At 40.4% G+C, this 13,228-nt stretch overlaps 1 protein-coding gene across 1 annotated transcript in view; it reads left to right on the top strand.

The window, feature by feature from the left end:
• LOC126210285 (uncharacterized) overlaps positions 1-13,228 on the top strand; it is a 278,066-nt gene that overhangs the window by 233,061 nt on the left and 31,777 nt on the right. Inside the window, exon 10 of the mRNA XM_049939481.1 lies at positions 11,541-11,626. Within this exon, the coding sequence (XP_049795438.1) occupies positions 11,541-11,626 (86 nt within the window). The remainder of the gene's footprint in view (positions 1-11,540; positions 11,627-13,228) is intronic.

Below are 13,228 nucleotides of genomic sequence, written 5' to 3' on the forward strand. Positions count from 1 at the left end.
AAGAGCTCCGATGGAAACCCATTTCTAAGCAAAGAAGGGAAAGCAGAAAGGTGGAAGGAGTATATAGAGGGTCTATACAAGGGCGATGTACTTAAGGACAATGTTATGGAAATGGAAGAGGATGTAAATGAAGGGCCGGCAGGAGCGGCCGTGCGGTTCTAGGCGCTACAGTCTCGAACCAAGCGACCGCTACGGTCGCATGTTCGAATCTTGCCTCGGGTATGGATGTGTGTGATGTCCTTAGGTTAGTTAGGTTTGATTAGTTCTAAGTTCTAGGCGACTGATGACCTCAGAAGTTAAGTCGCATAGTGCTCAGAGCCATTTGAACCATTTTTTGTAGATGAAGATGAAATGGGAGATACGATACTGCGTGAAGAGTTTGACAGAGCACTGAAAGACCTGAAACGAAACAAGGCCCCAGGAGTAGACAACATTCCATTAGAACTACTGATGGCCTTGGGAGAGCCAGACCTGACAAAACTCTACCATCTGGTGAGCAAGATGTATCAGACAGGCGAAATACCCTCAGACTTCAAGAAGAATATTGTAATTCCAATCCCAAAGAAAGCTGGTGTTTACAGATGTGAAAATTTCCGAACTATCAGTTTAATAAGTCACAACTGCAAAATACTAACGCGAATTCTTTACAGACGAATGGAAAAACTGGTAGAAGCCGACCTCAGGGAAGATCAGTTTGGATTCCGTAGAAATGTTGGAACACGTGAGGCAATACTGACCTTACGACATAGCTTAGAAGAAAGATTAAGGAAGGGCAAACCTACGTTTCTAGCATTTGTAGACTTAGAGATAGCTTTTGACAATGTTGACTGGAATACTCTCTTTGAAATTCTAAAGGTGGCAGGGGTAAAATACAGGGAGCGCACGGCTATTTACAATTTGTACAGAAACCAGATGGCAGTTATAAGACTCGAAGGATATGAAAGGGAAGCAGTGGTTGGGAAAGGAGGGAGACAGGGTTGTAGTCTCGCCCCAATGTTATTCAATCTGCTTATTGAGCAAGCAGTAAAGGAAACAAAAGAAAAATTCGGATTAGGTATTAAAATCCATGGAGAAGAAATAAAAACTTTGTGGTTCGCCGATGACATTGTAATTCTGTCAGAGACAGCAAAGGACTTGGAAGAGCAGTTGGACGGAATGGGCAGTGTCTTGAAAGGAGGATATAAGATGAACATCAACAAAAGCAAAACGAGGATAATGGAATGTAGTCGAATTAAGTTGGGTGATGCTGAGGGGATTAGATTAGGAAATGAGACACTTAAAGTAGTAAAGGAGTTTTGCTATTTGGGGAGCAAAATAACTGATGATGGTCGAAGTTGAGAGGATATAAAATGTAGACTGGCAATGGCAAGGAAAGCGTTTCTGACGAAGAGAAATTTGTTAACATCGAGTATAGATTTAAGTGTCAGGAAGTCGTTTCTGAAAGTATTTGTATGGAGCGTAGTCATGTATGGAAGTGAAACATGGACGATAACTAGTTTGGACAAGAAGAGAATAGAGGCTTTCGAAATGTGGTGCTACAGAAGAATGCTGAAGATTAAATGGGTATATCACATAACTAATGAGGTGGTAATGAGTAGAATTGGGGAGAAGAGGAGTTTGTGGTACAACTCGACAAGAAGAAGGGACCGGTTGGTGGGACATGTTCTGAGGCATCAAGGGATCACAAATTTATCATTGGAGGGCAGCGTGGAGGGTAAAAATCGTAGAAGGAGATCAAGAGATGAATACACTAAACAGATTCAGAAGGATGTATGTTTCAGTAAGTACTGGGCGATGAAGAAGTTTGCACAGGATAGAGAAGTTTGGAGAGCTGCATCAAACCAGTCTCGGGACTGAAGACCACAACAACAACAACTACTCAGATACATGCTACGTCATGTCACAATAACCCCATTGAAACTCTTTAGTTCTGATTGTTATGCGCTGTTGGCAAGATGTAAGATATGAGAGCAGTTGTTGTATAGTGAACTTGAAGACAGTGTTTGAATTGCTAGTTTAGCAAATAGAATGCCAAATTTTACAGTGGTGCAGGCTATGTTGGAGACCAAAAATGACGTAGTAGTCACCCCTTGTTTTTCCACTACATGATTCAGATTGTCAGTCACTTATAAGAGCAGTCATCATGCTCTGCTTTTTCCAGAAACCACACTGGTATGCATCTAAAAGGTTATTTGGTGTTAAGTACTTAGTAGGTTCACTGTGGACTATGTAGTCTATAGCCTTAGATAATGCTGGTAGAATGCAAAAGTCCCTGTGATCGCAGGGTTCTTTGGTAGTTCCTTTTTGAGTGATGATTCTTCGAGTCCCATCACTCACGCTCTTGGGAAGACACTGGGGGTCTCCTGGACCGCTGAGAAAATTGAGGACCTTCCTGTAAATGTCCTGTGGCTGTGAAGTGTATTCATGGAACTGACACCTTGGCCGTGTTAGAGCTTACCATCTGCAAGAGAAATTTTCCGTTTGTAACAAGCACTGATTCTTTACGAGAATCGATGGTATGCGCTGTTTTGTGCTGGTGAGGTTAGGATGTTGACGTGGCGATATACTAATTTAGACCCTCGATAACAATTATGGATATATCTGTAAATTTGGGTTTGCCTATTCCTAGACCTCCTAGATTTTTCCACAAGATGGCGGGCTTGTGAAAGTCCTTAGTTAAGGAGTAGGTGTAAAAGATTTACATTTATCATGGCGTGACTTAGCTCATTTGCGCAGTTGCTTGTGGATGAGATGGTTATATGAGGTCGGGTGCTGCTTATATGGCCTCTATGCTGTGTCTGTGATTGTCTTAAGTTGTTTGAAGTGATCCATGAGCCAAAGTTCAGGCGTTCTCCTTACTGTTATATTTTTAAAAGGTGCATGTTTATAGTGTAAATTATTGAGTCTCTTAGTGCTTATAATATAGTTCGAAGTTATTTCCTGCCGCTGCTTGCCAAGAAATACCACTTGCACCAGCTTTAATCCCACATATACCCATACATTAAAAATCTATAAGTATCGCCACTTGCAGTTTGTTCTTTGAATATTCCAAGGAAGTCATGAATATTACATCATGAGCAAACAGTGGAGGTGCAGAGCTCTGATCAAAGGGAATTACTCTGTATGGAGATTTGGTTGTGTGTATATGGATAAATATGTGGTGTCTGCTGTGTGATGAGTTAAACCAAATGAAATTGAGCAGGAAAATATAAACCTATAATTTGAAAGGGATGGACAGTTGTTTAGACATTTTATACTTACATGTATGTTTTATTACCCAATAATGACGTATGAAAATTGCGCTGGGCTGTGACTCAAATCAGAATTTCCCACTTATTACGAGTGGTCACCTTAACTACTTTGACTATCCGTGCACCCTGCCAGGACTGATCCAAACCTCCAGATGTCATCCTTATACCGTAGTCCACTTAATACATCACCTAATGCTCGCAACATTACTTGGATTCCCACAACGAGGACAATGACACAATGAGGAATTGAGATCAATATTGTTATGCTCATGTGCTTACCTAGGCGTGTCTCATTCTTCCTGTTGTGGCACAAATTTTTATTTGTCACTATTGTGTAGTAGATCGATATCTGATACAGCCAATGTCACTGTCAGTGAATTAATTTCAAAACAGAAAATTTGTTCAAGTCTCTGGCTACAGTTGTGTTTTCATACAAAGCGCCGAGATCTATAAATGCGGTTTCAAAGCTAGCGAACTGAAAAATTTTGGATGGCTTGTGTATAACACGAACGGGGTATGTTCTGTTGAGACATTCAATTTCAATGAATTCATATTTTGGCTGTTTGTCCACAATTTTGGAAGAGAGTACGACCTGGGAAAACACGTTTTCGCATGTATATGCTACCACACCGCCTGCTCGCCTGTTATGTAGTCATGTGTCAGAGAAACACAGCCGTCGAGATGTACAGTGCTTGAAGAGATACCCGGCTTCAGGCTGTCTTTGAAGGAGGATGACATGAAGGTTGAGGTCCAGAAATGTGTAGCAGAACTCACACTTAGTCAGGTGCGCTGCTGAGGATTCCACGTTTGCATGAACGAGATGTAGCAGAGCCCTCGCTAGTCGTTCCTACTACGAACCTCCAGGTAGGAGGGAGAACTTCCAGTGGAAAGTTTTAACGTCATCTTTTCAGCAATTTTACCACTAGTTTACCTTGATGATTGGCCTGGTTCAGATATGGACTCATAAAATCTTAACTTTTTTGTTATGTTTCCTTAAAGTTGGCAAGCTTTCAATATCCCTGCCTCAGTGAGAAATCTCATGTATGTTTTCATCAAGGCCTACAGGGATACCAATTAAGTCATCATCAGTAAAGACAGTAGGACGATACTGAAGGACACTATTAGTGTAAGGACTTGTCCGATGACGTGCTACATGAAAAAACAGGAGTCGTCAGGGAAGAGAATTTAAAAAGAGTTGTTGATGCCTTAAGACCGAATAAGGCAGAAGGGATATGTAACATTCCACCATAATTTCTGCAATCATTTGGGGAAGTGGCAACAAAATAACTATTTACTTTTGTGTGTAGAACATGTAAGATAGGTGATATACCATCAGACGTTTGGAAAAACATCATCCACAAAATTCCGAAGATAGCAAGAGGACACAAGTGCGGGAATTATCACACAGTCAGATTAACACCTCACGCACTAAGTTGCTGACAAGAATAATATACAGAAGAACGTAAAAGAAAATTGTGGATCCGTTAAATGACGATAAGATTGGCTTTAGGAAAGGTGCAGGCGTCAGAAAGGCAGTTCTGACGTTGCGGTTGATAATGGAAGAAGATCGAAGAAATATCAAGACACATTATTGGGATCTATCGACCTGGAAAAAGCATTCGACAATGTAAAATGGTGTAAGATGTTGGAAATTTTGAGAAAAATAGGGGTAAGCAATAGGGAGAGACGGGTAATATATAACATGTAAATGAACCAAGAAGCAACAATAAGACTGGAAGACTAAGAACGAAGTGTTCTGATTAAAAAGGGTGTAAGATAGGCACGTAGTTTATTTGCCCGTACTGTTCAATTTACACACCGAAGAAGCAGTGACAGAAGTACAAGAAAGGCTCAAGAGTGGGATGGAAGATCAAGATGAAACGATATCAATGATAAGATTCGGTGATGACATTGCTATGGTCAGTGAAACTGAAGAAGGATTACAGAAGCTGTTGAAGGGAATGAATAGTCTAATGAGTAAAGAATATGTGTTGAGAGTAAATCGAAGAGAGACTAAAGTTACGAGGAGTATCAGGATTGATAACGGTGAAAAACATAGGGAGTGGGAATGACCAAGTAGAGGAAGTTTAGGAATTCCGCTACCTAGACAGCAAAATAACCCACAATGGACGGTGCAAGGTGGACATATATGGCAGACGAGCACTGGCAGAATAGGCATTCCTTTCGAAGAGAAGTCTAATAGTATCAAACATAGGCTTTAATTTGAGGAAGAAATTTCGGAGAACGTACGTTTGGAGCACAGCGTTGTATGGTAGCGAAACATGGACTGTGGGAAAACTGGAACTGAAGACAATCGAAGCATTTGAGATGTGGTGCTACGAGAGAATGTTGAAAATCAGATGGACTGATAAGGTAAGACCTGAGGAAGTTCTCCGCAGAATCGGCGAGGAAAGGAACATATGGAACCACTGACAAGAAGATGGGACAGGATGATATGACTACTGTGAAGACATCAGGGAATAATTTCAGTGATACTATAGGGGTTTGTAGAGGGTAAAACGTGTAAAAGGAAGACAGGGATTGGAATAAAGAAATAAGGAGCATATAGGTTGCAAGTGCTACTCTGATACGAAAAGGTTACCTCAGGAGAGGACTTCGTACTGCGCCATATGACACCAGTCGGAAGTCTAATGACTCCGAACAACAACGATAATATTTTGCTGCTACTTCTCCAGAGTCATTCAAACTATTTCGAAAACAGGGCTATGTTCCTCACTCACTCAAGAAGCGCTCAAAATACTCCTTAGTAAACACATATGAGAAAAATGGCTACATTCTGGTGGCCTGAAAGCTTTCCACAGTCTTCTCAATAGTTCAGACCATGTTGTATCCAACTATAAACAAAAACATTATTGTTGGTTACAATGTCTAAGTTTATACAGTGCCTCTTTTCACATTACAATCTTACTGAGAAATGCATGCATGCAATTTTCATGTGTCGCAAACAGCTGGCGTCAATCCAGATCTGCAGAACGTGAATCTTATCGTAATATAAGTATAACACTAAGCGAATAGGTCCAACAAAATCCTACATTGATCACCACCCGTTTTTCTTCACTTCTACAATTGAGTCTTCAGAGGACTGGCATGCGATGGCAGAGACTCCATATACAATATTCCTCGCAAAAGTTCACAATTGTAGTTAATATTTGAATAGAGCTGCTGGCAAAATTGTAAACTGTTCATTAAATAAATACACAATATGGTATTCAATCTGTATTCGTTTGCTGTGTGATTGTGGAGCATACAATATTCTGACAAACATTTTGCATAACGCAAATATATAAAAAACGTAATAAATCAAGAAATAAAACAGATACAGATACGTAGCTTTCAAAGGTGCTAGCTATCGTGCAATGCAATCGTCTGAGATATCGTTTGTTGAAGTCACATGAAGCGTTTAAAAGTTGTTAAATAAGAGGTTTATCGAGAAAATATTTTGTCACTGTAAATTATTAACTTCTGTTGTTTTAAGGGTACTGAAGTTATTGTTGTGTCACTGTTGTACTTCATTATGGGATCACCGATGTATTCAGATTTTCGTTAATATTTAATTGTAAATTATCATAGGTCCTCAGAGAGCAGTAAGAATCCATCTTTCAGTTTGTCTGACATTCAGCCATTTTTGGTGTATCTCCTGCACAATGGTTATGTGAGCATCAGCTGTCCAGATTCCCAGCTGTGGCATTCACCCATTTTCGGCAACACGCTCCTTGTGTCTGCACCTGAACTTACCTGATACAGCCGGATGACTTCCTCGTCACACTGACTCGCACCCAGCCCAGCAAGCAAATTCGTTTCTCCTCATTACCAGCTCTAGGTGGACGAATAACTCACCCACATGCTCATAAGGTTACAAAGCACACTAACGTGTAGAAGCGTTTCTCCTGAAGGCATCTCACAGACCCCGTTTTTTACCTCATAAAAAGATATGAAGTTACCAAAAAATATTTTCACTTTAATTTTATTTCTCAGTTCCCCTTCGCATAGTCAAATTTCCCGGCTTTTTGAAGGACAGCATGTGTCTTTTCAAAACACCTGTCACACATTCTCTTTCATCCATTTTCTTTACACTGTGAGGGTGGTCACTTAAACCATTGACCTCAGCAAACTGATATGTGATTACATGAATTTCTTCCTTGTCAAACTGTACAACCAGATCTCTGCATAAACTTGCCAGATTTTCTTTCATTTCATTAGAAAACACATTCTTGAACTTCCCGAGAGAACTAGACACACTCCCCTGAAAAAATAAAGAAAAAAACGAGCTTTAGGTTTCTGCACTTGCAACTGAATAATACTGAAATTTTGCATTCTTGGATGTTGAGATATTGCAATGAAAAAACTTGTGTGAATGGTATAAGACTTCATGGAAGTTAATTATTGGGAAAAGAAAGCAAGTTCCTGTGACAAGGGGAAAATTTGATTTTGATGGAAGCCCCGTCGAGTGCAATTAAATTAATAAATCTCAAATGTGAAAGTTTTTAACATTGAAATATAGCACTGTCAGTAACAAGAAAAAGGGAGGGCATCAGGCTAGTGAGTGTGTTGGGAGATGTGTCTGTGCGATGTTGTGTGACCAATCAGTTGAGCATAAATTTAATGCAAAAGATATAGCAAACGATCATCGTATTAATATCAGGGGGGGGGGGGGTTCAGTCTTTGGTTAGTAAAGAGTTACCGATAGGACACGAATAGTATATAATTTTGATAGTTTCATGTATCTCTTTTAGTTTTGTTGAGTGTCCAATGGGAATGAATGGAAAGATGTTACCGTTGTGAAGCGAGACACTTTTCAGGCTTCTGATGGAGCTGTCTATAAAAAGCCAGAAATCTTTTTGTTGATCCTTCTGTAACCCGATCTGAATGAGTAGACTGGGAACATTACTGCATTATTGGCTGAAATATTACAGAAGACCTGCTTGTCTTATAGTATATACTGAAATTTGCACTTCTGGACTAGGACAGTCGTTTTCTTTTAGCCTGGGTGCCAGAAGTTCTGCTCCATTCTTTAACAAATTAACATATCATGCCAGATCATTTAGTTTCTCCTGAGTGAATAATTCAGGTTTAGAAATTTCTCCTTCAGATGATGCTTTTGCACTCCAACCCCTGTATTTCTTCAGGTTCTGACATTACAGGTTCAGGTATTTTAGTGAACATTGTTATAGGAAAGTCACTTCGTGCCACAAATCTCTTGGCTGATTCTAAATTTGGATACTCCGATTTAGGTTTTCCACAATCGAAGACACTCTGAACAACATTTGCAAACGGCGTGGGGAGCCCATGGTCTGTCTTGTTCTCCAAGCAGTATATAAAAATATGCAAGATATGCCTTCTTTACAAAATCTGTGATGTTCCAGCTTTGTTTCTGTAGGCAGTATTCACCACAAATGTAACAGAACACAATGGGATTGTTCATTCATCCTCTTTATGAAGAACTCATATTTTCTTGAAACAGATAAAATAAAAAATACAAATTTTTTTTTAAAGAATTTAGTAGAGTGTTTAACTGAGATGTGAAAACTTAGATGAAAATACAGGTCAACGATACCAATGGAAAATCAGCATCTATGAGAAAATTTAATTAAAATCCAAAAACATAAATATCTTCATAACTAGAGCCAATTCGGGAAAAGTAAAGCCATATTCGGATTCAGGACCTCTGAAGTATAATAAATGTCTTCCGATATCTTTGGCAATACTTTTTTTTTTTTTGCAGAGCTCTGTTATACGTACCAAGGATAATAATCGATACAAGCGATTGGCAATCTTACATGTGTCTCCCCTACTGCGATAGAAAACGTTAACAGGCTCACACACAAGGTTTCAAATAGCAACTTAGCAAATAAGGCTGAGACACTCGAATATGATTTGGGACTAAAGGGCATGAACGGCAGTTTCAGGAGCACAATGGATAAAGCGCTACCCATGGCTCAGGGTGAGGAATGTATTGTTTGCTGTTTGTATAATTTAATGTCAATAGATGCATAATAAAGTCTTATTTTTGGATAATAATCTCTTACACATTAAGGCATAAGACTTAATTCCAAGTGTGATGCATTTTGTGTCAAGATATTTCACATCAGTTGGGCTACAAACATGATTTTTAATATACCTGTAGACAAAAATTCATGACTACAGACCCTATACCGTACCATATTTCAATGGAATGCAGTATTACAGACAGCTCTTCAGTGAGTAAGAAATTAATTTACTAACAGTGTTTGCAAATGCTGTGTGTTAAATTTAATCCAAACACAAGAGAATGTCCAGATAATTATATTTTCTGCTTGATGTAAAACCATTCTTTGCAATTGTGAAGCTGTAAGTGATAAAATACAGGGAGTGAAAGTTCATTTTAAACTTAAGCTGGGGCCAGACTGCAGTTAAGAGAGTTGAAGGGCATGAAGCGAAGGCATGAACTGAAAAGGCAGTAAGACAAGGTTGTAGGTACTCCCATTTTATTCAGTCTGGACAGAAACAAAGAATAAACATGAAAACGCTGTTAAAGTTTAACGAGAATAAATAAAAACTGTTTGGTTTGTTGATTAAGTCGTAATTCTGTCAATGGCATTAAACAACATGGAAGATCAGTTGAATGGAATGGATATTGGCTTGAAACAGGTTGCAATACGGACATCAATAAAAATAGAACAGGGCTAATTGAATCCAGTTGAATTAAATTGGATAATGCTGTTGGAATTAGACTAGGACGTGAGGTGCAGAAAATAGTAGGTGCACAACACTAACATGCGGTAGCAAAAGTAAAGAGGATGTAAAATCCAGAATGAGATTTTCACTCTGCAGCGGAGTGTGCGCTGATATGAAACTTCTTTGCAGATTAAAACTGCGTGCCCGACCGAGACTCGAACTCGGGACCTTTGCCTTTCGCGGGCAAGCGCTCTACCATCTGAGCTACCGAAGCACGACTCACGCCCGGTCTCACAGCTTTACTTCTGCCAGTATCTCGTCTCCTACCTTCCAAACTTTACAGAAGCTCTGCCAGGAAGTTTCATATCAGCGCACACTCCGCTGCAGAGTGAAAATCTCATTCTGGAAACATCCCCCAGGCTGTGGCTAAGCCATGTCTCCGCAATATCCTTTCTTTCAGGAGTGCTAGTCCTGCAAGGTTCGCAGGAGAGTTTCTGTAAAGTTTGGAAGGTAGGAGACGAGATACTAGCAGAAGTAAAGCTGTGAGACCGGGCGTGAGTCGTGCTTCGGTAGCTCAGATGGTAGAGCGCTTGCCCGCGAAAGGCAAAGGTCCCGAGTTCGAGTCTCGGTCGGGCACGCAGTTTCAATCTGCCAGGAAGTTTCAGGATGTAAAATGCTGGTGCAATAATCAGAAAATCTTTCCCAAAAAATAGAAATATATTCTCATCAAACAGAAATGTAAGTGCTGGAAATATTGTTTGGGAGTATTTGTCAGGAGTGTAGCCTTATATGGTAGTGAGATATATGTGGCAAACAGAACGGTCAAAAAGAGAATAGAAGCTTTTTAAGTGATGTGCTACAGAAGAACGCAAACGATTGGATGAGTAGAACTAATGAAAATGTACAAGTCTAATAAGGAGAAAAAAGAGCTACATGGTGTCACTTTATTAGCAAATGGGAGAGGCTGATGGGATACTTACTGAGAGGCCAAGAGATACTTAATCTACAAATGGAGGGTAGTGGTAGGAGGAACATTGTAGAATGAGAGCAAGGTTGAATAGAGAATTCAAGTACGCACAGATATGGGTTCCTGTAGTTAAGCAGAAGTGACGAGATTTGCATAGGATAGAGTAGCATGGATTACATCACACCAGTTATTCGACTTTGGAACATGCCTTGTGTAAGATTACGCCACATTAGTAATTTACATGTAGTTCATTTTTTAAAATTTCTTAATCAAACTTTCCTAATAATCTATGTTTGTTTCCGGCTCTCCTTTTTCCACTTGGCCATCCATTTCCTCTCTCCTGCCACTAACTTGAACATGGATTCTAAAGGTTGATCAAAATCCATAGCTTCCAACAATGGACAAGTAATTTGTGATCACGGAGCTAATGTGGCGAGTAAGTTGTATACCGAACGAACTTAATTAATGACTTCTATTGAACTACTAACCCAGCTGGTAAGTACACAGTACAAACCAAAAGTCTTCACTTTTATATTGGAATTAATGGACACTGCAGCCCATTTTCATTTTGATTTCTTCATTGAATTTTATATTAATATGTTATTTATGAAAAAGGTAACTAAAATTTTATCATGTTTCTGTTTCAGCAATTGACAAAATAGTAATTGCATACCTCACATATTACGTTATCGAGGTTATCTGTGACATAATTCTCATCATTGGAGCCGTAAAGGTAAAGTGTCTACAGAAATACACTACATTCATGAGAAACGGAACAAAATTTAACTTTTTTTTAAAAACTTTTTGTTCCATTCCTGCCGTTTGAAGTGAAGTACTGTGATTATATTTCTCTACGTTATTCTTATTACTGCTAACTCTACAGTAGTACAGGGTCTGTACCGATTCTGGTCTAGTTATTTGTGACCTGTCATCCTTAATCTCCGCCGCGCGAGGTAGCCGCGCGGTCTAAGGGGGTCTTGTAACGGTCCGTGCGGCTCCCTCCGTCGGAGGTTCAAGTCCTCCCTCATAGCGTAAGTTAGTTTAAGTTAGATTACGTGATGTGTAGGCTTAGGAACTGATGACCTCAGCAATTTGGTCCCATAAGACCTTCCCACAAATTTCCAAAAATTCCTTAATCTCCTATACGAATTACTTGTGACAGCCTCTCCCCCTCCCTCTCTGCCTTCCCCCATCCCCCCCCCTTTCTCACTGGGACTAGTGCCTTATGTATAAATGACCCTTTTCACTGACATAATTAGTATGCTTTCCCCCCAATATCTTGGACCCAAGATGGCTGCCACTCTCATGTCACAGTCCAATGTACGAGGTGCATTCAAATTCTAAGGCCTCCGATTTTTTTTCTAATTAACTACTAACCTGAAATAGATGAAACTGGCGTTACTTCTCGACGTAATCGCCCTGCAGACGTACACATTTTTCACAACGCTGACGCCATGTTTCCATGGCAGCGGCGAAGGCTTCTTTAGGAGTCTGTTTTGACCACTGGAAAATCGCTGAGGCAATAGCAGCACGGCTGGTGAATGTGCGGCCATGGAGAGTGTCTTTCATTGTTGGAAAAAGCCAAAAGTCACTAGGAGCCAGGTCAGGTGAGTAGGGAGCATGAGGAATCACTTCAAAGTTGTTATCACGAAGAAACTGTTGCGTAACGTTGGCTCGATGTGCGGGTGCGTTGTCTTGGTGAAACAGCACACGCGCAGCCCTTCCCAGACGTTTTTGTTGCAGTGCAGGAAGGAATTTGTTCTTCAAAACATTTTCGTAGGATGCACCTGTTACCGTAGTGCCCTTAGGAACGCAATGGGTAAGGATTACGCCCTCGATGTCCCAGAACATGGACACCATCATTTTTTCAGCACTGGCGGTTACCCAAAATTTTTTTGGTGGTGGTGAATCTGTGTGCTTCCATTGAGCTGACTGGCGCTTTGTTTCTGGATTGAAAAATGGAATCCACATCTCATCCATTGTCACAACCGACGAAAAGAAAGTCCCATTCATGCTGACGTTGCGCGTCAACATTGCTTGGGAACATGCCACACGGGCAGCCATGTGGTCGTCCGTCAGCATTCGTGGCACCCACCTGGATGACACTTTTCGCATTTTCAGGTCGTCATGCAGCATTGTGTGCACAGAACACACAGAAATGCCAACTCTGGAGGCGATCTGTTCAACAGTCATTCGGCGATCCACCAAAACAATTCTCTCCACTTTCTCGATCATGCCGTCAGACCGGCTTGTGCGAGCCCGAAGTTGTTTCGGTTTGTTGTCACACGATGTTCTGCCTTCATTAAACTGTCGCACCCACGAACGCACTTTGACA

Source organism: Schistocerca nitens, chromosome 10, assembly GCF_023898315.1.
Source record: "Schistocerca nitens isolate TAMUIC-IGC-003100 chromosome 10, iqSchNite1.1, whole genome shotgun sequence".
Taxonomy (NCBI): domain Eukaryota; kingdom Metazoa; phylum Arthropoda; class Insecta; order Orthoptera; family Acrididae; genus Schistocerca; species Schistocerca nitens.